This window comes from Protopterus annectens, chromosome 8.part1 (assembly GCF_019279795.1).
Source record: "Protopterus annectens isolate FY-2018-M chromosome 8.part1, PAN1.0, whole genome shotgun sequence".
Lineage (NCBI taxonomy): Eukaryota > Metazoa > Chordata > Ceratodontiformes > Protopteridae > Protopterus > Protopterus annectens.
This window is the reverse complement of record NC_056742.1, coordinates 478,529,547-478,557,118: the sequence shown is the minus strand read 5'-3', so window position 1 is coordinate 478,557,118 and position 27,572 is coordinate 478,529,547. Positions and strand designations below refer to the sequence as shown.

The 27,572-nt window shown below is 37.9% G+C and overlaps 1 protein-coding gene across 1 annotated transcript in view; it reads left to right on the top strand.

Moving 5' to 3' along the window:
* LOC122810151 (olfactory receptor class A-like protein 1) overlaps window positions 1-27,572 on the top strand; it is a 79,666-nt gene that overhangs the window by 15,649 nt on the left and 36,445 nt on the right. The window contains exon 2 of the mRNA XM_044081626.1: window positions 20,181-20,247. Within this exon, the coding sequence (XP_043937561.1) occupies window positions 20,181-20,247 (67 nt within the window). The remainder of the gene's footprint in view (window positions 1-20,180; window positions 20,248-27,572) is intronic.

Here is a 27,572-nt window from a genome sequence, read left to right as displayed (position 1 = left end):
GAAATGAAAGTTCAGTGAGTATGCTTATTGTTCGATGTTCAGCCATTCAATGGTAAACCCATTTGATGGCCGACAATAGACCCATGAATTGCATTAGGAGTCAGTTCTGGGCACATTGCAGGTGCTGCAGAGAGCACTTTTGGCTAACATCAAAGATTGGAACAATACTCATTTCATGAGCTTTAATCATACTTTGACTTAGGAATGGGGCCCAGTCCTGTCATGGTATTAAAAACCCAAAAGACTTGGAGAAATTAAAATGGATACTGGTGGCAAGTGTGGCTTTCCTATCCTTGTGGATACTTAGGTATGTATAGCCTTCCTTTTACTTGCCATGGAGACATTCCAGACACATACTGGAGACACACTGAGTATCTCACAGGCTTCTGCCCTGAGGATACCACAGCAGCTTCTGTATGTATTCTTGGCATGTGTGGATCAGTACATCTGTTTTACACTTTCACTTCAGGACCAGGTCTGGATTATGCATTCCTTTTATGAGTAGCATATTTCCCTGAGGTTCTTGGTGGTATAGATCACACCCATGTGGCAAATAGGGCTCCATCTGGCCCAAAGGAGAAGCAATACCTTAGTAGGAAGGGCTACCATTCTACCAAATGCCAGGTGGATTCTGATGCATGGGGTGGTTGCATTACCATTGTGTCTACCCAGCATCCAGGCAGTGCACATGATTCCCATATCTGGCACACTAGCTCATTCTACTGTCTCTTCATGCATGGTAGGCTGCCCACTAGTCATCTTGTTGGTAAATTTATTTATTTTTTTATCATTTAAGTAGTTATTTATGTTTTTATTTTGTTTTGTCTTACCCACTTTTTTCTCATTTTTTGGCTCATGACACCAGTGAGAAATCCATTTGGGTCTGCAGAAGACAATTTCAATGCTGCCCTGTCCAAAACACATATTGTCATCAGGCATGAATGAATGTGAAAGGATAGATTTAGATGCCTGTGTAGGTCTGGGGGTGCCCTTCAGTATAACTCAGCTCCTGCATTCAGGATGTTTACTGCATGTTACATTCTGTATAACATGATCATGCACTAGGGTTTCCACCTTCCGTTGTGGCTAAAACCAGACTTAGGCCACACCCCTCGCACACCCCATAACCCTGTCTATGCCCCGCTCATGTCCTGCCCATTTTATGACATCATCATCATATCACATGATGAGAAACACCCCTTTTGTCCGATTGTGATGCTTTTTTATGCAGATTTACTCTGCCTTTTGTAAAAAAAAAAACATAGTAAATCTGCTGATTTAACATACTCTGATAGTCTGTTTCTTTTTTTTTTTTTAAGCAGAATACCTGCATTTTTACAGTGTTTTCTGGACTACTGGACAATAAGTTTGATTTCTGGATAGTCTGGAAAATAAATGTATATGTAGCAATGCTAACATGCGCTGGCCTGGATGTGAAATGATGTGTGCTTTCACTGCAGCTCCCAGTTGCTGTCATACTATAACTAATAATGACAAGATGACTGCAGTAGTACAGGGCACCATGTTGCAGGCTCATGCATGGACCACAACAGCAAATGTAAAGAGGCAGCATCTAGTCCACAATTACAGACCATGACATTCAGATTAGTGTTTCCTTTCTTGCAAAAACTACATAGAGCATAAATGATGCATACGGTGATATTGGTTACCTATACTGTGTGGTGTATGGTCTACTGTCGCTGTTCATCAAACATTCCCTGTCATCCTTAAATATTTTTTTTTTCAGAATAAGTATTTGTATTATTGTTGGGAAAAGTCATGCCTGAGTGCTCACTGACACATTCATTGCTGTCAAAAGGTGAGATGTAAGGAATAGATACATTTTTAACTGATTTTCACAAGACATTCTGCTTCGGTGGCGTACTTCAGTGTAAGTCTGTAAATTGAACAAGAAGTGTTATTTCACTATTTAATATGGTTTCATTCTTTGCATTTTAACGGAAAATGTTTCACAAGCTTTTTTAGTATTATGCAATGTTTCCACAGTTTTACTAATACATATTTGAAATGATGCATTAGTTCTTTCTTAAGTTACTGCACACCAGATTATTTCATTTTCTCATGCACAATAAGTCGTGTCCTCAGAGATTCATTACTTGTGTAGTGCTTAGGGTGTAATGGCAACAGTGTTTGTTTACATGGCATGATAATCATGCTCCCTTTTTTCACTTTTTAAACAGTACATTGTTTTTTTTTTTTTCAGACGTAACATTGCTGAATTGAAAGCCTTGATAATGGTAGGCCCTTACTAGTGACAATCAGTGCAATATGAATGCTATGACATACAGATTTCTTTTCAGATATTTACTTAACTTCTAAGCAATACCATTACTGAACTCAAAGGCATGCAAATACTTGTCTTACTGATGTGTTAAAGTCTACACTATGTATTCTGTTTTTTTTTTCTTTTCTTTCTTTTTTATTTATTAATATCTTATTGCCTTTAGGGTTAAACATTAACATCTCTGTGCAGAAGTCTTAATTGTAGTTTATGTGATTACACTTATTAGGCAAATTATCGGAGCCCAAATTTATTTAGTTATATATTTATTTTGTCATTTCTTGACCAGGTTAGTCTGACTGGGCAGAAGCCCTTTTTCAGCAGAGACCTGGGGAGAAAAGCTCCAGCAATATTAGTTACATACTTATAATTATTACATAAATTAACACTGGCAGAAATTATACAGTTAATTACAATCTGGGTTTAAGAAGATAAAAAAAATAAAATAAAATATATTACATACAGGAACAGTATGAAATGATCTTGAGGCAAAAACATCAAGCTGTTGGACTATATCAGCTATATGTACTGTATCCTTCTGTAACTGTAATTATGTTTTGTTTAATGAAAGTTGATCTAGGAAGGATGTTAAAACTTCCTTTCAGTTGATACATTTTTTATATGTGTACATTACAGCTTACATCTTTGAGGGTAAGGTAAAACTGTACTTCTTAAAGACAATTTATAAGATATTACTTAAAACTGCAACTTAAATATGCAAAACAGAGTAGTGTGTGGTTTGATTCCATAAAACACACCTCTCCCAAACAGACAAGCTGTGCACAAATATAAAAGTGCAACAATCTGAATGATGATGCACTACTACTGTTTCAGCTTGCATTAAAGAAGAAATATTAGCACAGATGGATTAGGTGCAATGACCGTTTTGACAATTAGAGATTTATTGTTCCATGTTTAATAAATTAAAGCATATTTCAAAAATGAAAATAAATGTTTAAAGAAATAAGTGCACACACAAAGCAAGTGCAACAATAATTTCAATGCCTTGCTGAATAGTACCGGTAATCATGTCAGGAAATATAATGGAGCAAAAATCTGAGACAGATAAACAACCATGCTGTTCTATTTTCTTTATGCAGATGATGAGGAACTAGAGTACAATTTAGCCCAACAAACAGGAGATCTGTGAGGTTGACTGAGTGTGCTTGTAAGTATGAATAAAAACAAATTATTTCCATATTAAAAATAAATATTAAGTATAAAAAATAATTCCATATTAAAAATAAATATTAATTATAAAATGCTGTTTTTCTTATTTTAAACTGATTTTGTCACTATAACTGTGAGAATAAATTAATTACACAGAGAACAGAAAGATTAAAGTACTTTTGGATCCATGCTTTTTCACTGAGATTCCGAAACATCAAATCACATATGGTCAAGATCATACGATTGATGTTATGGAACATCAAACTGTTTGGTTCCCACTGTAGTGTGATCTTGCATTTGGTACATATAATTAGCAGGGGATGTGATTGATGAAGAAATATAGTTGTGGTTATTATTGTTGGTTTTAATGTTTCATCTTTTGATCATATTGTCTCGACCATATGTTGTGCAATGTTTCAGAAAGCTGGCAAAATAAAATGGATCTGTGTTTTCAGTATGCTGTTGCAGCAAAATCCATATCAGGAAGAAATGTCTAATGTATTAGCATTTCTTACATCAAACCAGCATATCTCATTAGTGTCAGTAGAACAGAAATGTAAAAATCACCACCACTTGATAACCATATACTGATTGTTCCCATGTATACAGAAGTATTTTCCAGAACTTTGGTTTTACTTAAATAAAAAGTTAATAAAAATAAAATGGTGCTAATAAAATCAGAATGATGAATAACATTATGTATGAATTTATTTCTTCTTTGTCTCCCCTTCTCTCTTTTTTTTTGTTATTTTGATTATGTATACCTTTGTCCTGCTTTATTTTCTTTATCTGTCATTTCTGTTCATTTTCATAAAGGTCTAGAATCCTTAGGGGCAGCCCAATCGCATTCCTCCAAGGTTGGGAAACATTCACACTCTGCCTGTCCAGGGACATCCTTACAGATTTGGGGTAGTGGCAATGGTCCTGTAGGCACCCAAGCATGTGTCATCCTTGCAAGCCTCACTTTGCATGGTCTTGAGACGCTGGGACTTGGTTGAGAACATGGTGGAGCAGGTAATGCAGAGATGCCTTTAGCCAGTCCAGAATGCTCTACAGCAGGTTGAAGTCTCACTGCTCCAGGTGGCAGCAACCACAATGCCACCACAGGGCCCTGCCGCTCAACATCGGAGTTCTCCATTGCAACACCATCGGGCACTGGAAATGTTTGCGGTCCTATGGCTGAATTCCTTCCTTTATCCTCTCTCTAACATCCTCTTGCCTACCTCACACCCAAACTGCCATCTTACATAAATAGCAATTTGAAAAAAAATAAGGGGTTCTATTCCCTGCCAAAGACATAGTATCCCTCCTCTCCTACCTCCTCCGGCATGATCCTCTTGATGTTTTCCATCTGTGTTTCCCTATTTGTTAAGTCCTCCCTTATTCAAGTTTTCCTATCTCCTTCTTTTCATTATTTAAAGCAAACAACAGGTGTCCACATAAGGAAACCCATATAACATATTTAACACCGCTTTATAAGCTTTAATAAAAAAGCTTCTCTGTCCGCCACTTGCTTTAGCACTTTCAAATGTACTTGCACATAGCTACATTTGTCTTCAGTGTCTAGGTAATTTTTTCATATAGTACTTTGAATATCCCTTAAGGATTAACTGTAGCTATTTTATGCTTTTGTCACAATTGGGTGAGATTGTTCAAATGTCTTCACATTTAATTAACATGAATAACCTGCACTTAGCTTACCTGCACATAGGCGCAGAGGTGCTCTTCACAAATACCTGCTACTCAGGTGTGAATCTCATGACTATGAATACCACCCATATGTCTCTTGTATTATGATTTGGCAATCTTGGAACAGGTCTATATCTATAAATCATCACTGATTCAAGCAAATGTATGCATTTAACAAACTAGTAAATAAAAGTGGTATAAGGCACAATTACTGTCTAGTAAAACAAAAAGCCGTACGTCTACCTTAGAGAAAAAGCAGTCCACTTTATTCAAAATTGACTTTAAAAATCATCTTTGTAACAATGAAAGATTTCATCAAATTAAGGGAAGCATTAAAATGTACACTTAAATAGAATTACTCCCCCATATGATAGTGATTAGTCAGGAAATTTAGCTTAAGAGTTTAAAAATCTTAAAGGGAAATACCAGAGGCTTGGAAATCCTGTACAGTATCTTAGTGTTACAACAAATCAAAGCAAGAAAACAATTAGTTAAAACAATGCAAATCATATGAATGTTTAAAAATTCTACGCATAAAATTTTTTAAAACAGTTTTAAAATGTGATTTTAAAATATGTATATATGCATACTTGTATTACTGTCATCTCAGTAATGTTTTCAGCTTAAAAATGCTTCTAATTGATGAGTGCACATTGAGCCCTGGCCAATTACAGGCATTCAGAAGTAGCTGCCAGTGAAGCTCCCTCCTTTCCAAGGTGCAAAGACCATGGGCCACTGCTAATGTTTTTGTGTGCCTTCTCAACTATTATAAATTTAAAATCATGTCCTGGAAACATGCGGATATGTTTGGACAACGCACTGGTTATTTTACTTCTCGTAATGTCATATATGTGCTCATAAATACACTCATGTAAATTCCTCTCTATTTTCCAAACATAAAATCCTGTACATGTTTGACACAGGGCTGCATAAACTATTCCACTTGTTTCAGAATCATATCTCCCTTGCACTTTGTAAAGTTTGTCCTGAAGGGTATTGGAATCTCCAATTTTAATATGTTTGCAATATTTATAGTGAAAACACAATTGTCCTGGAACAGCCAAGAATTATCTACGAAACCGAACCACACAATCTGCTCCAAAGTGATTCACAAAGCACCAGCACTCCACTATTCCAAAATCAAACGTGATTCATTTATTAACATACACAAAATAAAAGTTAAGCGCTTTCATCTAGTTAAGACTTCATCAGAACTAACCTTTCTTCCTCCATACATTCACATTATATACTTTTACATCATCACATGACTTTCCAACAATATATTTTTAAAGTGCTAGTGCAAATACAAGTTCCTTCTTCATATTTAAAAGCATAACCATATATTTCATTTATTTAAACATTCCTTATCCAGGTTAAAAACAATTCTAACCCTCTTACATCTTGTCAATACCTAATACATGTAAATATATATTTAAATAAATACTTTTTTTTACTTTACTCCAATATGGGTTTAATTGATACTTGTTCATTAATTCCAGGATATACGGACGCGTTTAATTTTATTTGCCACCTGACCTCCTTGCCACTCACCTTCTTTTTTATGTCCCCACCCCTCATATTTGTTTTAACTACTTCCAAGATTCCAAATTTAAACCCAGTACACATTTCATTATCTTTCAGATGTTTCCACAGGGCGTTGTTACTGTCCTCCTTCCTAATACTGTACATATGGTCATAAATCCTATTCCTTAAACACCGGGTGGTCTTCCCTACATAAAAACAGGGACACTGTGTACAGGTGGCCAGATATACCAAATTAGTGGACCTACAATTCCCCCTCTGATATTTTTTTCTGGTTTTATTGTAGTTGGACAATATTATTTCTTTACTATCCGTAATATACCTGCATTGTTTACACGTACCACATTTGGTGGTACCACCCCTTTCTATTAAATCTAATATGTACAGTATTAGGAAGGAGGACAGTAACAACGCCCTGTGGAAACATCTGAAAGATAATGAAATGTGTACTGGGTTTAAATTTGGAATCTTGGAAGTAGTTAAAACAAATATGAGGGGTGGGGACATAAAAAAGAAGGTGAGTGACAAGGAGGTCAGGTGGCAAATAAAATTAAACGCGTCCGTATATCCTGGAATTAATGAACAAGTATCAATTAAACCCATATTGGACACTTAGAACATATGTACAATGAATTTACATTACCTCTCTACAAGAAATGAATTTTTAATTTAATTTTTAATTCAATTTTTAAGTACAGTGTTTTAATAGTAGTTATACATGTATTATATAAGTATTTATTTAAATATATATTTACATGTATTAGGTATTGACAAGATGTAAGAGGGTTAGAATTGTTTTTAACCTGGATAAGGAATGTTTAAATAAATGAAATATATGGTTATGCTTTTAAATATGAAGAAGGAACTTGTATTTGCACTAGCACTTTAAAAATATATTGTTGGAAAGTCATGTGATGATGTAAAAGTATATAATGTGAATGTATGGAGGAAGAAAGGTTAGTTCTGATGAAGTCTTAACTAGATGAATGCGCTTAACTTTTATTTTCTGTATGTTAATAAATGAATCACGTTTGATTTTGGAATAGTGGAGTGCTGGTGCTTTGTGAATCACTTTGGAGAATATTTATAGTGGCCACATTTCCTCATAATGGGATTAGATATTCTTTCATACCGGTTCTGGTTGTCAAAACTGCTTTTAAAATTAACACCTTTCCTGTACACTACAACTGATTTGTCACCCAGTTTCTCCTTTACATGTATATCGTCACACATGATACACCGATTTTTGTTTAAAATAGTTTGCCACTATCAAGAGTAAAAGTAGTGATAAAGCTGTTCACCATGCTCTGGAGTGTGTTGTCCTGATTGTGTATTCACTAAGGTGATAGTGTTATCATGTGTCTCCATGTGCAAGATAGGGGTAAAACAACCTATTTCCCTTATATATTGAAACTGGGATATCATGTTGTTTGTTGAAGTACTATTAAAGTGTGTGCAGGTTACTGAGGGAGATCTGGGTATGAAAAGCATTAATTTTTTTCTTTGTTGTTTTTTTTTTTTTTTTTTTTTTTTTTTGCATTTAGGATTAGCAATGAGCCTTTAGCCATAATTCTGTGAAAGTGAAAGGATCTTGAGTCATTTGTTGAAGTAGTGGAAGGGTTGAGGCTGAGCAGATGATTATGGCATCATCGGCGTATAGTACTAAGGTGGCAGGTTTGCTGGCTTTGTGCAAGTTGTTTATGAAATTATTGAAAAGTACCGGGCCTAGAATTGACTCTTGTGGTGCAACAATGGAAACAGAGAGGTTGATTTAAAAGGGATGGCCCAGGATTTGGGTGGCTGTGGATGTCTCAAACTCTTAACATAACAAATCTGGACAAAATCAAATATAATGGGGGAAGCCCCAAAAATAGGGACACATTTAAATATTGCTCTTATAAACTTATAAAGTTGCTAGAATAAACTGTTTTGTGTTACCATGCATTTTCTGAAGGACATGAAGTCTGAAACTCAAATGCCTATCATTATTTAAAGACTGTAGCTATAACTGATTTTCCACAAAAGTACAGAAAACCATAAATTTTAGGAGAAACAGACCAAACATATGAGGCAAATTCTTGACATTCTCTGAAAATCTGTGCAGTTCAGAGGTATGGGTGGATGTCTCCACATGGTGGGAGTGTGGAAGAGTAGTGAGAGAAGTTGTACCATTTTTTATATTCATTTATTGGGTCTGATACTGATATATGAGTTGGTTCACCAAGAGGTTCTGAGTTCCTAATGGGTAGAGACTGTGTACAATTTTGTAATTGATTTTTTTTGGCTAGGAGTATACCACTGGTCAAAATAGAGTGATGGGGGAAGGGGAGCAAGGAAGGATGTGACAATGGATAGTATGCTCAGTATAATTGTGAGAGTAAACAGGAGGAGTAGTAAATTATACATAAGTTAGAGGAAGATAGTGTTAGCTGGTTGGATAAGTTATATAAACTTTAAATGCTCATTAACTAAAATGTTACTCTCTGTAATTCTGTTTATAAATGAAAGTATTTTTGGAGCTTTTCTCCCTGGGCCTCCACTGAAAATGGACTCAATATCCAGTTGGACCAGCCCGGTCAACAAATGTAAAATAAAATAAAAATAAATAAAATAAATAAATATGCTATTTTTGTTGGAGTAGATTGGGAGAAGTGAGTTAGGTAGGTCTCCGATATGAGTCTGCAAGTTATAAAAATTAGACTAGTTGACTGTCTTAGTGAGCTTGGTTGCTTGTTTTGTTGTAGAGAGCTGGGGATATAATTTTCTAAGTTTAGATGAATTGGGGGTGGGTGGAAATAGGGGGTAGACTAGGGCAACAGAGTGAGCCCAAGCATTGCAAAGGCAAATCAAGTGGGCTGAGAAACTGGTGCAGATGCTATGGGTAAAAAAATCTGTCTGTAAGCCTAAAAGTAATAGGAATGGGCAATGAAACTGTATTCAATTATCGAGGTGAAAAAAGAAATTTAAGTGTATTATGAATATGCAAACTCCTAAAGCATGTGAGATAGGTAGCAAACTGAGGTAGTTAGGGAAAAGAGCATTTGAAGAAAGGAGAAAAGACATCTTTCTTTGTCTTTACCACATTTAATGCTCAATGTATAAGTTGTTTGCTCATTCATTAGTGAAAACCTCAGGGCATGGAAAAGGGAATAAGCAAAGCAACACAGAACTGCTTATAAAGACAAAGACAGAGAGTCATAAAAGCAGTAGCTGGAAACAGCAATTAAGAAAGTGCTGGCTTGCAAGAAGAGTAGGGTATAGCTCATTAATTAGCAAGAAGAGGAGGGAAAAATTAAGGTGCAGTGGAGGCAATTTTTGATTCTAGCTGAAACAGTCAAAAAGCAGACCACTAAGTATTGGCCAAAAAAGGGAAGAAACTATAAACACATTTTAACAGAGCATAACTGGGATAGCAGAACAAACAATAAATTATCCTTACACTGAATGTACGTGTTTGCAGAGCTGGGTGTTGTATTCATTCAGCTGGGGTCTTTGGGGTGGGGTACAGTCCATGACTATACTGTGATTAAAACTCTGTGATGCAACCAATGAAAGCTTTTTGTTATTATTTAGCTTTTAGTCAATTGTGACTGTTTGTGAGCTCAAGGACTGCAGGATTTTAGCACACCAAGCCTGTCTGTTAAAAGTTGCTGACTTGTCCTCTAGCATATTCATATTTATTAGAACAGTAATGGTGGCCTACTTAGCTAGCTTCTGCCACTCCACTTTATCCTGCCTTTGGTCTTTCAGAATATTGGTGTCTTCTCTAGCGAATCTTGTCATCAAATTATATGTCCCCAGTATCTAAGATTTAATTTTCTTATCTGATCCTCCAGTGAACAGTTTTATTTTATTTTATTAAAAATTTATTTAATCTTTTTATAGTCCATGTAGTTCCCAAATGTATTCTCTAGCACCACAGCTCAGAAACATCAATTTTCTAGTGTACAATCTTACTTAAACACTGTCACAGAGATATGCTATGCCACAGTGTTAACTGTGAAAACTTTGGTTGACAATATAATGTTCTTTAACATCTTATCCAGATTTTGCTATAGCTTTTCTCGCAATCCTCTCAAAAAGGAAGTACCTTTAAATTTCATTACTGCAGTTACCATCTGTAGTGATCATTGAGCCTAGTAAAATCTGAAAATCTGCCACTGCCTCTACTTTATCTGATTCTAGCTGAAATAATTGATGGAGCAAGATGACCTAATTATATTTTTAGTTTAGTAATAAGCCAGCTTTTGCTCTTTCTGCTTTCTCCTATATTTACAGGCCCTTTAAGTCTTTCTCCCTTTTAGCCATCAGACTGGTATCCTTGTTGATAGTAAATAAATCTTCCGGAGACAAAGTCATGTCGCAACATGTGTGTGATTCATGGAAGCATGCACTTGTAACATATGTCACTCCACTGCTGGTATTCACAGATATCTCACACTGTATAGCATGTACAATGTGTGTGCAACCATCACCAGCATGTGCATTGACAACCCAGGCCAAGACAGTGACAGTACAATGATGTCTTAAACACCTAGTACAATTCCATGCTGACAGCATGAACGTGTGCAAATCAACAGTATATATTGCACTGTCGGGAAATGTACTGCAGCTGTCCTAAACTGGAAGAATGTCACAGATTGTAGCATACTGTGATTTTGTTGCATATGTTGCTAATACACTCCCATTGTGATGGCCATGTATGGCATATATATAGGTGAATTACTCTGCTATAATGAACACCAGGTAAATGGCTGTATCCCCTACATGACATATGTATTACTAAATAAAACATCAATGCTTAGTATGTGTTGTGCACATGTTGCTTTATGTTATACCCACAACCCTATACTTTCCAACCTCTTAATGCAAGAAATCTGAACAATCTGAAAAATAATTGGGGGAGGGCAAAAGATTTTTAAAGCTGATACAATAATATATTTTAATTTATCACATATTTTCTGTAGGAGATGAAGTCTTAAACTCAAATGCCAATCCTCAGTGATTTACCAGGAAGCTACAAACTTTATGAGGAACAGACAAAAATATGAGGCAAAAATATGGACCTTCTGCAAAGATTTAGACAGTTGAGAGATATGGGGCCACCTCTGTTAAAACAGCTGCATGTGTACACACCTATGACAAGTATCTGTTTTTTTGTCATTGTTGCTGCAGCATGTCCTCTGCAGACAGGTCCACTTTTATGGCTGCATGTTTTTATGCTTGCTAGCGGTGTCCTTAGACATTAAATTCAGACATCATATGGTAAATGCCATGCCATAAATTTTAGGCATGTTACCTTGCCTATATGCATGTCTCTAATTATTGTCAGCAGTAACATATCAAGTACTATAAAATAATTACTTGTGGCCTATTTGTCTGTCATTCCACAGATTGTAGCATACTACAACAGACTACATATGTATGTGGTTCATAACTCAGACGTGCCACAGTGGAGCATGTCTTTTTAGTTCCTTAGTAGGACATACTGCATTACCACTGTTGCTCTCTGTCAGTCTTTACTCTATGTAAAGGTGCTTCATGTTCTCTGCTCCTGGATTAATTAATTGCATTTATATTGTACTGGCAGCTGGCAGCTCCATTGGCTAGTTTGTTGGGCGCATGTATTGTCTTCCTTAGTATCCATGCTGACACAATATATGACAGTGGTATCAAAATGTGTAACAATGTTAACATATCTGTGGCCCTACTCATGTATATGTCTCCTGTGTGACTCCATATGGTGTGTATCATGTGCTGCTGTTACTCAGTTGTTCATCGATAGCCCCAGTATGTTCTGTACGGTTGTGCCATTTGTTATGCTGCTAATATATTTTTATGTACAGAATTTGCATCAGAGGACAGCCCACCTCTTAGAAAGGTCAAATGACAAAGTTGCCCAACACTATGGAAAATGAGGAAGCAAAGGCAACTGCAGAATATTAAGGACAGGACATTATTTCAGCCTGTTCTGCAGACATTCACAGGATATTAGATATCAAAGTCTGGGTGGAAGTAGGCCAGGTCATTTTTGATGTTCTCCTGGAGCAGATGCAGTATGGGCTCAAGGAGATGTTTGCTGAGGTATCAGATATGATGCGTCAGGCCTTTAGTGCTGCCTTTGCTTATCCTGTCATACTTGGCTCTATCAGGAAAGTACATCTCAAGGATGATTATTGTCTGTGTGTTTTCTTACCAGTTTTCTCTGCCCTGTGTGTGTTTGTAAGTTATTTTCATTCTTTTCATGTACAGCCATGCACTGTTGTAGTCATAAAAATACAATGTTGTACCTTGGGGATGCAGTTTCTCTTCACTACGTCTATGCATCTCTATCCCACACATGCACGTTCCCATTGCTATGGTGCCTTAGCCCTTCCATTTCCCTATGTTTTGTGCTCCTCATTACAATGTAGACAATGTCATGGCATTACAGAGTTCTATTTTATTGTTATAATGTTTCATTTGGGTATATGCCATTTAATTATAATTCCAATACAGACAGCAGTAAACCATTGACCTGTTGACATTAAGGCCCATAACACTGAGGAATAGAACAAAATGCAAGAAAAAGTCATATGAAATCGTGGAACAGTGGGGATCAGGGAAAATAGCCTTTCCTCATTGTAGTGCAATCAAAGAGTTAGTATATACAATTAGGATGGTGTGTGAACACCACATTTACCCATGTAGGGGTATGGGGGGCCATCTCCCCTATAAAAAAAAGTTCTTCTAATTTTATTTGTGTCCTTGGTTTCATTGTGCAATACTATAGGTATTATTGTCATGATAACCTGTGGCCAGTAATGGCCATGCATGTCACTGTTCATTGTTATTCCAGTCCATAACTGTTAACCATTCATTTAGGGGTACAGATTAAAGCCATTCATTGTCTTGAGTGACACTTATGTTTGTGGTATCACGTTATAGCTCCTTGTATGTCAATGTCATTGTGATACTCCTGTGCTGCATAGTGGGTCATTATGAATTGCATTCTGCCTAGTGCTATGTGCCTCTCCCTACTATTCTGAACACCTTGTGACATTGCATTGGTCTCATACCTCTCTAATTGTGGAAGATTCTGTCTTTGCTGTGTGACAGTTCATATGCTGGCTATTCATACAGCAATTTCCAATTGTCCATGCACAGGATTTCACAGTCACCTGTGCTACATTGTATGTCATAGTCAGCATTATAGTCTTTCACATTCTTTTGCACAAATGGCAGTTTATTGTGCTTGCAGGTGCACATGTTATGTTTTATACATGTTCCCATTGCATTCATTGTCATGTTTGTGTCTAGGTTGCCTTCCAGTATGGTGGTAACATATAATTTCACTTTGTGATGTGTTGTATGCAGATTTTGCAACGTGTATTAACATGTGGGCATAGAGTTATCTGCAACATTGTTCAATACCTATTTTCATCACGGCACCTTGGCTGCCCATATACAATATATTATCATAGACGAATCTTGACTGTGGCACAAAGCTATGTTAATGCTTTGCATTGATGAATGTAGTATACCTAATGGGCACCCTGCATACAGTGGCAATTTATGCAGTTGATCTGCATATCTGATTCACTCTAGATTGGTGTGTTGCACATATGCATGCATACTGAACTTGGCATATGCATGCACTGTGCCTAACTTGCTGCGCAGTGTATGTCTTTTGCACGCATGCTGCACATTGCATGCAAAATACATGTTCATTTGCATACACATTAAGCTGACTTGTGCCTTCTGCTGTTTCCTTACATCAATCTATACCTTCTAGTTTGCTGCTGAGTATATGCCTAGCATGACATGGCTGACTGACACTGTCATCCTTATGTTTGCTTCCTTTGGAGCACAGAAACATATGAACAGTACTATGCAAACAGTCACAGGGCCCAAAAGATATCCAGCCATACACAACATCAACCAAATACACTGAAAGCTTATGTCTCCCTTTGCAAGCATTTGATAATGCTCAGCTTCCAGCAGTGCTGTGCATGGCAAACCTAATGTAAATTTTTGTCTACCTATCCACTTTTTAGGACTATCCTTAAAGATAGGAGATTAGTTCTTGGTTTGTTCTTTAGTGGTAACTCATTCAATAGGCTGGTAATATTTTGAGTTAGGAACATATCTGTCCAGTGACTTTAGTTTATTTGTTGGTATAAATTTTGGTCCCTAATGCAGGTGTTTGAAAAACTACTGATTTTGGAATGAAATAGGGAGTCAAATAGGACTAGGTCTTAAACCCATCAATTTTCTTGGTAAGGTATTATTGAGGCCTTTTTAACCGAACAATATACTTTAATGTATGTATAATAAAGTGAGCACTGTATCTAGCAATGGGTCTGATAAGGTAAGTGTGCAGTGGCAGTATCTATGGATCTTGAAGATATTCCTTTGGAAATTAACTGGCCCAGAAAGCAGGATTTCCTGATTATGTTAGAAACAAGATGATCAAGTCAAAAAAAATTCTCAGCATAAGTACATATCTCTCAGAAGAAGAATGGCATTTATAGCATATGAGGTGGCAACAGCTTTTTGCCAAATGCTTCTATTTTGTACTTTATTGCATTTAACTTAAGATCATTTTCAGTACACCAGGCATGTGCATATTCCTGCATGTGCTGGAGCAGTTTAGTATCATTGGATGAGTGTATAATGTTTCCCAGTTTGCTGTAATCAACAAACTGGTGCTGGATTCAATAAACCTTATACAATTCGGCCACACTGTTCACATCACAGTGCGATGCACACATGATAGTGCACTAATTTGTATTCAGTAAATGGGTTTTCATGAAGTGCAAAGCCATGTAAACAAGATAAACTCCATGGCATGCTAGAGAGTGTATAAGCAGCTGAATTACATGCTAATCAAGAAATCCAAGATGGCAGAGCTATTCAGCAAGCTAAAAAGGAATCATGTACATTCTATGTAGCCATCTGCCCTGTACTCTACAACATTTTGGAATACAGACACAGAAACTACACAGGACAGAAAGAATGTTAGGAGCTGCTGCTGCTCTCCTGCATATGTATGTGCAACAGGCTCAACTCTATGCTGCCACTGCTGCAGATAAACCTCGGGCAAGGAGGAGGAGGGTATTTAGACACTATCACTATTTAACTTTTCAAGGTCTACATGAGGTAGAAATAGTAGAGTGCTACAGGGTGGATAGAAATAAACTCCAGTAACTTGGCAACCTCTGTCATTCTCACCTGAGACCAAAGGCAAACCTAGGGGACTTCACACCAGTGGAGACCAAGGCATGTGTAGCATGGGAACCTTTCAAAGACACACAGGGGACATTCTGGGGGGTAAACACTCATTTGAATGCTATGTTACAGCATGACTGTGACTATATATATTTCCCCATACCCTGAGAACAGAGCTAGAACTCTACAGGAAATCTTCTCTGTAGCACACTTCCCTGAAATCTTGGGAGCCATAGACTGCTCCCATATTCAGATCAAATCACCACCCGGGGAACAAGGAAGGGTCTAAATAAACAGAAAGGGGTTCCATTTCCTTAACTCCCAGGTTTTGTTTAATGTTAGGGGAATCATCCTGAATGTGTGCACTAGCAACTCCAACAGTTACCATGACTCCCATATCTGGTGCAACTCACAGCTCTACTAGACGTTTTCCAGTGGTGATGTCCCACAAGGCCATTTACTGAGGGATGCAGGATATGCACTGGAACCATGGTTGATGATGCCCATGAAAAATACACGCAGACCCATGGAGAAATGCTTTAGTGAGGCACACACACAGTCAAGAAACATCATAGAGCAGATGTTTGGGCTGGAAAAGTTATGGGATTTGGTGCCTAGCTACAGTGGGGAGGGGGCTGCACTACAACTCCCATACATGTGCCAGAATTATGCAGTCTGTCCTATCCTACACAATATCATCCTGTGGAAACAGCTGAATCTGGAACAGTAAGGAGAAGGAGCACACATTTCACCACCACTGCCAGGATCACCACATCCACATGCAGCAGATGAATCAGACAGAAAATCTCCAACTGCTGTGGGTGTAGGTACACATAGACATGCACAATATACTCTCACCCTGGTCAAGAGGCACTGGATATTGTACATGCTGACCTTATAAGGGGTACACCTTTCATCCTATACAGATACATAGAGCATAACTGATGCCAGGCAACACTCCAATATTCCCCATGTAATGGTTGTGCTCTGCTAGCATTAGATAGAGTCAGCCCTGAATGATAATAGTTGCAACTGAGGGATGGTCAATGTATGTGTGGAACCAGTACTAGAAAAATAAATGTGTTAGAACATGAATGAAGGCATATATTTGCATAAATGTTACTTCTATAGGTAGCTGTGTAGAATATATGCAAGCTGTCTAACAATGCCATCAATATCTGACATGATATCTGTAATATATAGTTATTCAGTTTACCAAATAACATGGCTCATGCAGCTGAAATATCCACTATAGAAAAACAAGTGCAGAAATAAGCATGATTGAAAGCAGACTCCTCCCATTCAAGTTCCTTGGATACACAGTTACCTTTTAGTGTAGATTCAGCCCTCTGAGGACTCTAAATATGCAAATGAGGTGTGAACCTATTAGAATTGCCGAATACCAAACATTTGGCTAAGTATAGCAGATGTAAACATAGTGTAGCCTCAACATCACAGTTAGATGCTAATGGCATGGAACTGTGCATGATTACTCTGATTGAAGCAAAACACAGCAATACACAGACACCATTCACTGAAGTGGGTGCATCAGTGAGAATGCAGTTACAAAGTGTGGAACTAATTGCAGTGAGCTTTTAAACAAAAGCAAACACCACATGTAGATTTCATTGGCATAATAGCACAGTTTCCTGCCTTTGCATAGAACTATTGCTGACTGTCGTATATTTGCATCACACCTTGAAAAAAATATGAGAGAATATGCGCTAGAGATTGCATGTGTGATAGTAAAGCAGACATAAGGAAAGGATTTCCAGAATGCAAAGAGAAGACAGAGCTGCAGTTTTGCAAACATATTCATAAATAACATGTCAACATTAATTCCACTAAATATGTTATCGCCACAAGTATAATCAGCTGAGAATGTTCAACCATACAAACCATTTAATACTGGATATGAAATGTGAATTGCTTGTACACACATTTTTATTGACATTGGAAATTTGTGCCTGTGGCAAAAAGAAATAACCCCCTACAACTATGCTGTGTAAGTGCAATAGTCTGATGGTTCATATCTAGAGCTGTCGAATTGTTTAAATTTTGTGCCCCCCTTTTTCTGCCTTTACCATGTTTGCTGTATATGGCATAGTGCAAACATGGTTCATGGATTAAGGAAAAAGTGAAACATTTCATTTCAGTCACCTTACAAACCACAAACATGCTTAGCAGCATTGTGCAGCTGTCAGCAACATGGATGGTAATGACTGTAGAAATTCAGTTATTACACAACTGTCTCCGTGGCAAAAGGTGTAAATACATTCAGCTAAAAGAAGAAGAACATGGATAAAGAGGGGATTGAGTCCCACAGAATTTATTTTTACTGAGTAAGGGTCATAATGAGTTTTTACACAAGTATTATACGTTCACTATTGCATTGCCGCCTCACAGCAAGAGGTTCTCTGGTTTGATCCTTGGCTGGGGTGCCTTCTGTGCGGAGTCTGCATGTCCTCCCTGTGGTTGCGTGGGTTTTCTCTGGGTGCTCCGGTTTCCTCCCACATCCCAAAGACATGCTGTAGGTGGATTGGACACTCTAAATTGGCCCTAGGTGTGAGTGTGTGTGTGTGTGTGTGTGCCTTCTGTGGAAGGTTGGGCGCCGGGCTGGCAACTCGACACCGCAAATCTCCACTGCCAATCATGAGCGGACAGTGATCCTCTGTGGTGACCCCTAACCAGGAAAAAGCCAAAAGAAGAAGATTATATGTTCACTATTGCCTTCTACTTTTGCATGTTGCCTATCTATGTGCAAACAGGATTCAATACTTAAGGTAAAAAATTAAAATTTTAATTTGTTTCACTTTCCTTTGTGCAAACACGCTCATTGGCAATACATGTCCTTCAGCACTCTGGACAGTAATGAGTGTGGAAAATACAGCTGCTGGCTAGCTTTCCCTGTGGCAGCAGGTGTAAGCACAATGTGTTCATGGTCAAACCACAAGTAAGCTAGGGTTCCAATCCAGTGAACTCAAATTTTAAGTAAGGTTGTTCCACTGTAATTCTTCACAAAACGTTGATTACAAAAATAATACTACATACCAATAGCTGTATACCACAGGTTGATTGACAGAAAGATATCATTACTTCTTGCATACATATACGTTTGTAGGTATCATATGTATTATGTACGTAATTGATTTAACATGACAGTGATGATTATGCAATAAAAAATTAAGTTGCAAATCATCTACATATCTCCCAAACCCAAGTATAACTGCAAAACAGAATGTGTTGTGAGGTATGTATCAAAACTCCAAACTCTAATACTAAAGTCATACAAGTCTATCCATTTCCAGTATATTGTCAGGCATTAGGCCTGCATCCTGCATAAGGCCGGAACTTTTAATGCCACATACATACAGGCCTAATTATTGTACCAGTGACTGTTTAAGGTGTATATCTGTAATGACCATTGCTAACAAATACTTCCTCTGTAGCAATGATAAATAATTGCTTATGTGGAAATGTATGTATTCCCTTTTACATAGGTTTGAATCCCACATTATATAAATCACTGTTAGTGTGTAAATGCCCACAATATATGTGCCATTGATCCCTACAAAGTCACAGTTGAAAATCCAAGTAATTTGGCATATCAGTGTTGACCACTGGACAAAGTGTGACCTGCTGTAGCAGCAAACATGCCATAAATCAATTCCAAATGTAACAGCATCATTGTTGTTTCATAATCTCCCTTCCTCTTTCTTTGGCAATGTTTCCCTTTGCTTACCATCAGGCAGATATGTTTGGCATGGTTGTGCATGTTTGCGCACTGATTGTAAAAAGCGACATCACAATTTGGCAGGAAACTATTAGTACTGTTGTTGGAGGACCTTTGCAGACATGACAGGAGATAGGAAGGATGGGACAAAATTTAGGGCACAGAGGTGTGGTGTGGAGGAGTCAAAAACATCTGCTGCAGTCCTTGTGAAGTGCTACAGCTGTAGGCTGCTGTAGGGGGAGATACTGGGTCTCAGTATAAGGCTGAGGGTTGGAGCATTCTAGCCAAAGCTATCTATAGTGCGACTGGCATACCACACATTGTGAAGCAGTGTAGGCACCACTATAGTTACTTAAAAAGGCACAAGCAGGTACAACTCAACCAGTGGCTGGATGGGTTTCAAACTGCTAACAGCACCCAGCTGTGTAAGTATGCAGACCAAGCAACTTGAAATTATATGCATTGGTGTAGATAACCAAGACTAGCATGCATAATGTTTTCATTTCTCTTTTTCTTTCATTCTTTGTTTTACAGGTGCAGAGAAAAGCATAATGGACAGGGAGCACATGCTGAGGGATTGGCATGATTCAGAACGGTACAGGTATGTCTGAAGCATAACTGACCCTGATTGTAATAAATATTGTGATTCCATAGATCAGTATCAACTTCATCATGCATATCTTATCTATAACAGCAAGCATATCTGCTTTTTTCTGTAGTTCTCTGTAATTGTATTAGGCAAGTGTAGTAATATATTCAGATTATGTGGGTTCAATTCCCACAAGTAACCTATAGATCACATTCAGCAAATTTCATTTTTAAATTTGAAATGCAGCAATATTGGCTTTAATAACATGTCATTAAGATAATCTGTAGTATCGTTATAAGTATATATGAAATATTTGCATATTCCAAATATTAACCCAAAGAAATGGAATAGCAGCGCAAAATGCAAACTGATAAACAATCCACAAAGCACTGAAAAGAGGAGAAGCCAGGCACCGGACAGCTGAAGTAGAATGGCAAGGTTTATTGAAGCAACCCAAACACAAACGTTAATATTAGCATCCCCTCTTAATTGATGTAATCAATTATGTTCAACAGATGAAAGATTGGATACAAATTTGTTGTTCTTCACACAATACTTTTCTTCCTTAGCTCATTGGATATTGATAAGAAATATTTTAGTTTATTTTCTAAAGGGTTAAATTTTGTCCCAAAGAAAAAATGTGATATTAGCAAACTTGTGATTGATTTAAGAATGTTTCTTAGAAAAGTTAATTTTGAAATGATTTTTCGTGAAGGCCAACCGTGTGGAGACATATCCAATGAGCTAAGGAAGAAAAGTATTTGGAATCCACCTATTCATGCACAATTGAAACATTTTGAAGTACTAGTTGAAAATGAGTTAAGAAAGGTTGTGAAGAACAACAAATTTGTATCCAATCTTTCATCTGTTGAACATAATTTATTACATCAATTAAGAGGGGATGCTAATATTAATGTTTGTGTTTGGGTTGCTTCAATAAACCTTGCCATTCTACTTCAGCTGTCCGGTGCCGGGCTTCTCCTCTTTTCAGTGCTTTGTGGATTGTTTATCATATTCCAAATATTACTTGTAAGAATTCACAATCATTTTTTTAGATTGTGAAAGCTCTACAGCTAGTATAATAATATGAGGATATTTATTGTAATAAACCATGAATGTAATATATCATGGTTCAAATCATCTCTTTTCTTTTTCTGTCTCACACTACCCCTTATTTATTTATTTTTTTTGGTGGGAGGTACATGGAATCACACCCTTCTAATGACATACCTTTCTGCCAGCAAACCATATGCATTTCAGCACAGGGTGGTGAACCAACCACTGCAGATCAGCCAGCCAACACTCAGCCATCTGCCACATCAAGTTCCAGCACCTCTGGGATGCAACCTGGCAATAGAACCCTACCCTACCTGTTCCATACTCATCAGGTAGCATTGCCTCAGCTAGTGATGCAGTGGATCCCTCCTGGAGTACTGGTGGTGGTGGCGATTATGTCACCTTCCAAGAGCTGCCAGGGATAGTGCATGATCTGATAGAGACTGGCCATGGTGCCTGCATCAGCTGACAGAAGTTGGTCCTTAAAAAAAGAATGAGACTCCCATGTCAAACAGCTAACAAGCAACTGAGGAAGAAGGCAGTGATGACAATTCTGAGGGTGACGTCTAGATTCTTACTGTTCCCATGCTTGATGGGCATGTGCTTCTGATGTCCCCTACCTATCCCCAATCATGGTGTCCCCCAGATTTTTGTGTCCATCACCATCCCTGTGTCTGACTTGTATGTCCTGTTTGTCTGCACCTGCTTCCTCACCTGGTCTACCTACCTGACCCTCAAAGTCCTTGGTCCCTTCCCCAACAGTTCTCTATTTTTAAAATAAAAAAAATTATCCCCTACATTGCTTTCCACTTAGCATATGTGTCTTCTCAACACACTTGATTTGGTCTAACTGGCTATACATCATTTCATTGTGGTTATCCATCCGTGTTGTGACAGTCCAACATCATCAGATTTTGCCTACATGTGCACATTACTATATATCAATGCACTACTGGTGTTTCCAAAGTGTGTGTGTGTGTGTGTGTGTGTGTGTGTGTGTGTGTGTGTGTGTGTGTGTGTGTGTGTGTGTGTGTGTGTATTTGTGATCTAGACAACATCCTGAGAAACAGGTACATATCTATCTCACTTCTGCAGTATGCATTCATGACAGCTTCTTTCACCTAAGTTACCACGATGTATTTATATGTACTTTTGAAAATTGTGATCACACTATCATATCACAACTCCAGGCTCTGCACACAATTCTTATAACAGTATATGTTACCTGCAATACTATAATGATGTCATCCTCTATAAAGTGCACTGCGAAAATGTTAAAATTAGACTGTGGTAGTGTCAATGTTAAGTACTGTGTTCTCCAGCATCTGTAACTAATTAGGTATGGGATTGAATCTCACAGCAGTGAACTTGTGTATCTTTGTCTGAGTGGGTGTGTGTGCAGTCCAAACAACATGAGTCCAAGTCTTAACAACATCATTCAAGGAGGACACAGAAGATACTGTTACACTGCTACATGACTCTACAGCAGTTTCATACAGCCCTACCAACATCCTCTTCTCAGCATACACTGATGATGTCACTGTCTATAAATTGCATTGTGACAGTCTTTAAATAAGAATTCTGCAGTGGTGTGAACATGAAGTATTGTGTTCTCTTGCCTGTTTATCTTGAGAGTGTATGTGTGTCTTCATTCAGCTATCAGTCTAGAAACAATTTTGCACCTGGATCTGAGTCCACATCTATGTTAGACACTCCTCCAAAACATCATCTTCTCAGCGTACACGGATGGTGTTATCCACTATATAGTGCACTCTGAAACTATTAAAGTAAGACATCTCAGGCAGTGCTAGTCTTACATTATTTGGAATCCAGCTTGTGCATCTGCACAGGTGTGGTATTTGAATCTGACCTGAGTCATTGTGTGTGTGTGTGTGTGTGTGTGTGTGTGTGTGTGTGTGTGTGTGTGTGTGTGTGTGTGTGTGTGTGTGTGTGTGTGTGTGTATGCATGTGTGTGTGTGTGCACGTGTGTGTGTGTGTGTGTGTGTGTGTGTGTGTGTGTGTGTGTGTGTGTGTGTGTGTGTGTGTGTGTGTGTGTGTGTGTGTGTGTGTGTGTAAGATTGGTGGTATATTACTGTCATCGTATGATGTTTTGAATCGCTTTTCATTTGACTCCCATTCAGGAGAAACATTTACATAGCCTCATGAATCCAACATCCTCTTTCTCCTTCTGTCCACATAATGTCCTTTCTGTAGAACACTGAAAATGTCATCATCTACAAGATACATACACACATTGTGAAGCAGAGCCCCTCCATGACCATCTACAAGTCATGTCCAGACCACTGAATGTCTGATTGCTAATTCTGTTATCACTTGGTGCACATGAAACATATGGGTAGAGGCAGCCTGTAATAAAATCAAACAGAAGCACAGAAACACACATAACCCCACTGTTTTCTATCACACACATATAGTAATTTGAGTTTACATATTATAATGATAACTAGGATTGTATGTGATCTTGATCATTAGCCTAGTAATGTTCTGTGACCCTATGACCCTATGAACATTGCACATGCCAATGTTGCTGTTATCCACATGTGCTATGTTGAGGTGTGGATGTACACTAACCCTACAACAGTGTTTTCCAATCTGTGACTTGAGCTTCTGTATTGATGACCACTGCTGCATTTGGTTACACGTCTGTTCCAGAACAGCTGTAGTAGTATGCTTTCTGAAGACTGCTGACATGAGATGATGCTATGTATATTTTTATCTTACTGAGGGATGTATTCTTGTAGTGGAGATTATCAATATTGTATACAGTTCTCATTCAACCACCACACTGACAAGAGTAGTATGGCACAGATGTGCATGTGTCTACCTAGCATATGGAAATATTATCTGACATACATTATTCCATCATACTTATTACATGGTCACATATGTCTGTGTTCATCAGCATGTTGTAATGCTGTTATATACACAAACATATGAAATGTTGTGATTCAGTTATTACAACCTTGGGTAATTCATTGTATGCACTATTGTGTTGCTATTCACAAGGATTATACAGGTGCTCCCAGTAACATTGCGTGACTGTCAGCATTTGTGTTATTAACTTTTCTGCATGACCTGCATCCACATGAGTTGTAATGTGTCCATATATAGTGTCAGGGCCCTCACCCACATATTTCCACTGATAAACATATAGGCATATGATGTACAACTGATGTAATGATGTGAAATAGGTAAAGATGTATTACTGTGTTAACTGTTCCACTGTGTCACATGTGATTCATCCCCAAGGTTTTATTTGTAGGTGAGGTACAGCCTGAAGTCCAATTGTAGCATAGGTACCACTATAGTGTGACTGTACTTTGTCACAGACATACCACTGTTTCACATCAGTATAACCACTTGATAATTTGCATGAACACATATGGATGCATGTCAGCACATTGTGGCAGTACAACACTTTTACTGGTAATGTCAGGGGGTCAGAGATCATGATGCACATGTTGCGGTTTGCCATGTACTTATAGAGGGTGCTCCATGTATTGTTTGGTATGTGTACATTATTACAGTGACTGCTTCCTCGATCATTAACACTTACCTTTCATTGCTGTGCTTTATCTGCACATGGACATTGTTGACGCATTGTCATCAGTCTCACATACTGCTGTACCATTCATTATATTTGATCACTTCTTAATTCCCACATTGATTGCAGATGTTTTAGACAATATCCATTGGTAGTACATGTGTCAGATACATGAAATACCCGACTGTGTGTATGGAATTTAATCATAATAGTATGGTGTTTGTAGTTTGTATATGTTATCTCTATGGTTGATACCTATGTCAGGTAGGAACACTTTGGTCAAATATATCACATTCGGTACAGTGAGCTCCAACACATATGGTAGGCTATACAGAACTATTCTATGAGATGCATACCCATTAGGATTTGACAGTCCAGACTTCTTTCAAGGTATTCTACTAGATGTTTGTGTGTTATGTCTTTTTGAGTTGTACCAAGTAAATACACAGATCAGTGGCAACACTGATTGCATGGGTTTGATTCTTGCAGATGGGTATTGTGGTTTATGTGTCATGCAAACTTCTCAGCTGGCCAGGATTGCCCATGATTTCAACTCCTGGTTTAACACAGACCCTCTTAACCCCTCTAAAAAGTTGTCATTTCTAGGGAAGTGGTGAGTTACCTTTATAGAATACTGGCAATCATTCCAGTTGTACACGTCTGTGACTGCAGAACATGCATAAGTTACAATCACATATTGTAGCAGATTAAGTGTCATAATATTTTGAACGGTCCATGATTCTGTCTGTTTCGGTCTACATTTGTCCAGAAGTCTGTTGCTATGTGACCCCGATTATTTGAGAGCTATGTTGAGATGTCAGTCACATTCAAGCCATTTTGCAGATCTTAAAAGTATGCACATATCCCCATTTTATTTGCTGTCCTTACTAAATGAACTCTCCAGTGAGCATGTCAGTGATGTTTATATCATAATCATTCATCTCCATTGATGTGTGACCTTATGTGACCATAGCATATATACTACATACTCATACAGAAGGTGCAAACAGCAGTGCCTACTGGGCTATCTACACATGTGCTTAATGATATGCTACTAACGTGTGCTGGGAAGTGTACATACATTAGCATATCCTATTTTAGGAACATTTCCATATTTAACATGCCCTCTTCCTCTTTGTTCAGTCTTATCATTCATGTCTGTGACCATTTTCATCAGCACACTTTCCCTTCCCAGTGTATGTTTACTTGCATTTGCCTTTGTCGTTTATTTTCCCCATCCATTCTTTCATTCTGGAAATAATTGTTGCAGTGTACATTTCTGAGTACACTTTTCTTTACTGTGTTATTATTGCTATTATTGCAGTGTTTTCACCACTGGGGGACCATGGCTGCCCACACTATCTCACGGAGCAGGTTTGCTCGTAGGCCGACATGAATCGTTCTTGTTTTTTGTACTCATGCTGATCTGCATGGTTTCCCAAGTGGCAACACTGTTGTCGGCCCCAAAATATTGTATTCATGGAAGTGCAATGGGCAGAATGAATATCAAGGGAAGCCAGCAGGCTGTTTATTGAATTCTCACATAGGTCGATCACACTTCTGTGATACTGGACAAGATTCTGCAAAGTAAATGAGAAACTAAAAAGGACACAACTCTGATGCCCGTGGAACCGCACTCTATACAACCTGACATTGAGAAAAGGTTCCAACAACTTTCACTGCATGAGATTTGTTGAAACTCTAATTTGCAATCCAGTGGATAACAGGGGTTTACATTAAATTTGTTTAATTTTTTAACAATTTTAGCAAGGGGGACAGTGTCAAATGCCTTGGACAGATGAAGATAAGCAGTAGGCTCTGAGTGTCAGTTGCCTTCAGACTCTTTAACCTTTTCAAAAAAGCTTATAAGGTTCATGAGACAGGACCTGCCCATCATTAAAACCAAAACAAGTAGGGTCTAGGTCAGTTAAGGTGATTGTGTCTGCAATAATGAATTCTGCTATGCTATGTTCTATGGATTTGCATACAAGACTGGTGAGACTGATGAAAATATAACTGCATGGATCTGTAAAGGGGTGTAAGGAGTTTACAGTGGCTGTTTTGTGGGCATCATGCACAGACCCTGGGGATGGGCTGAAGCTGAATAATTTCAATAGTGACTCAGGTGGGTACATATTTTGAACCAATGAGAATGTAGTCTGATATAATGTCTAGCCCCATGGAAGTATCAATTCTAGTCTTTCACAGGGATTTTAAGACAATGTGATTTTAGAGAAAACAAAGTCTTCAGGACTACTGTGGACAGCAATGTGGGTATACAGAGTAAACGTAGCACTAACTTTGTCTGCTGATACATTTTGTTATAGCTTTGAGATTGGAATATGTGATATCATTGTAGATGAGCTTAGTGCATTACTGGATGTTATTCCTTAAGTTTTGCATCATATTTAAAGAATGATCTGTAGTTTTCTTTGATATATATGGTGACCTTAAACTCATACTCTGCTTTACATTTTATAGCAGCTCTCTTATTTTCCTTCCTGATATTTTTCAATTTGGCCATAAGATGAGGAGATGAGGGCTTCCTATAACTGTTTATCAGTTTTCTTTTCTTATTCAGTTCATTGACATGGCAGTTCCACCAGAGAGATTTATTCCTGAATTGCCCCTTTATTTCTACTGGAAGATGGACTATGCATCTGTTTAGATGTTTGTAAAAGTCAGGATTGAATTTGGCAGTCTTCTCAGCTGGGCC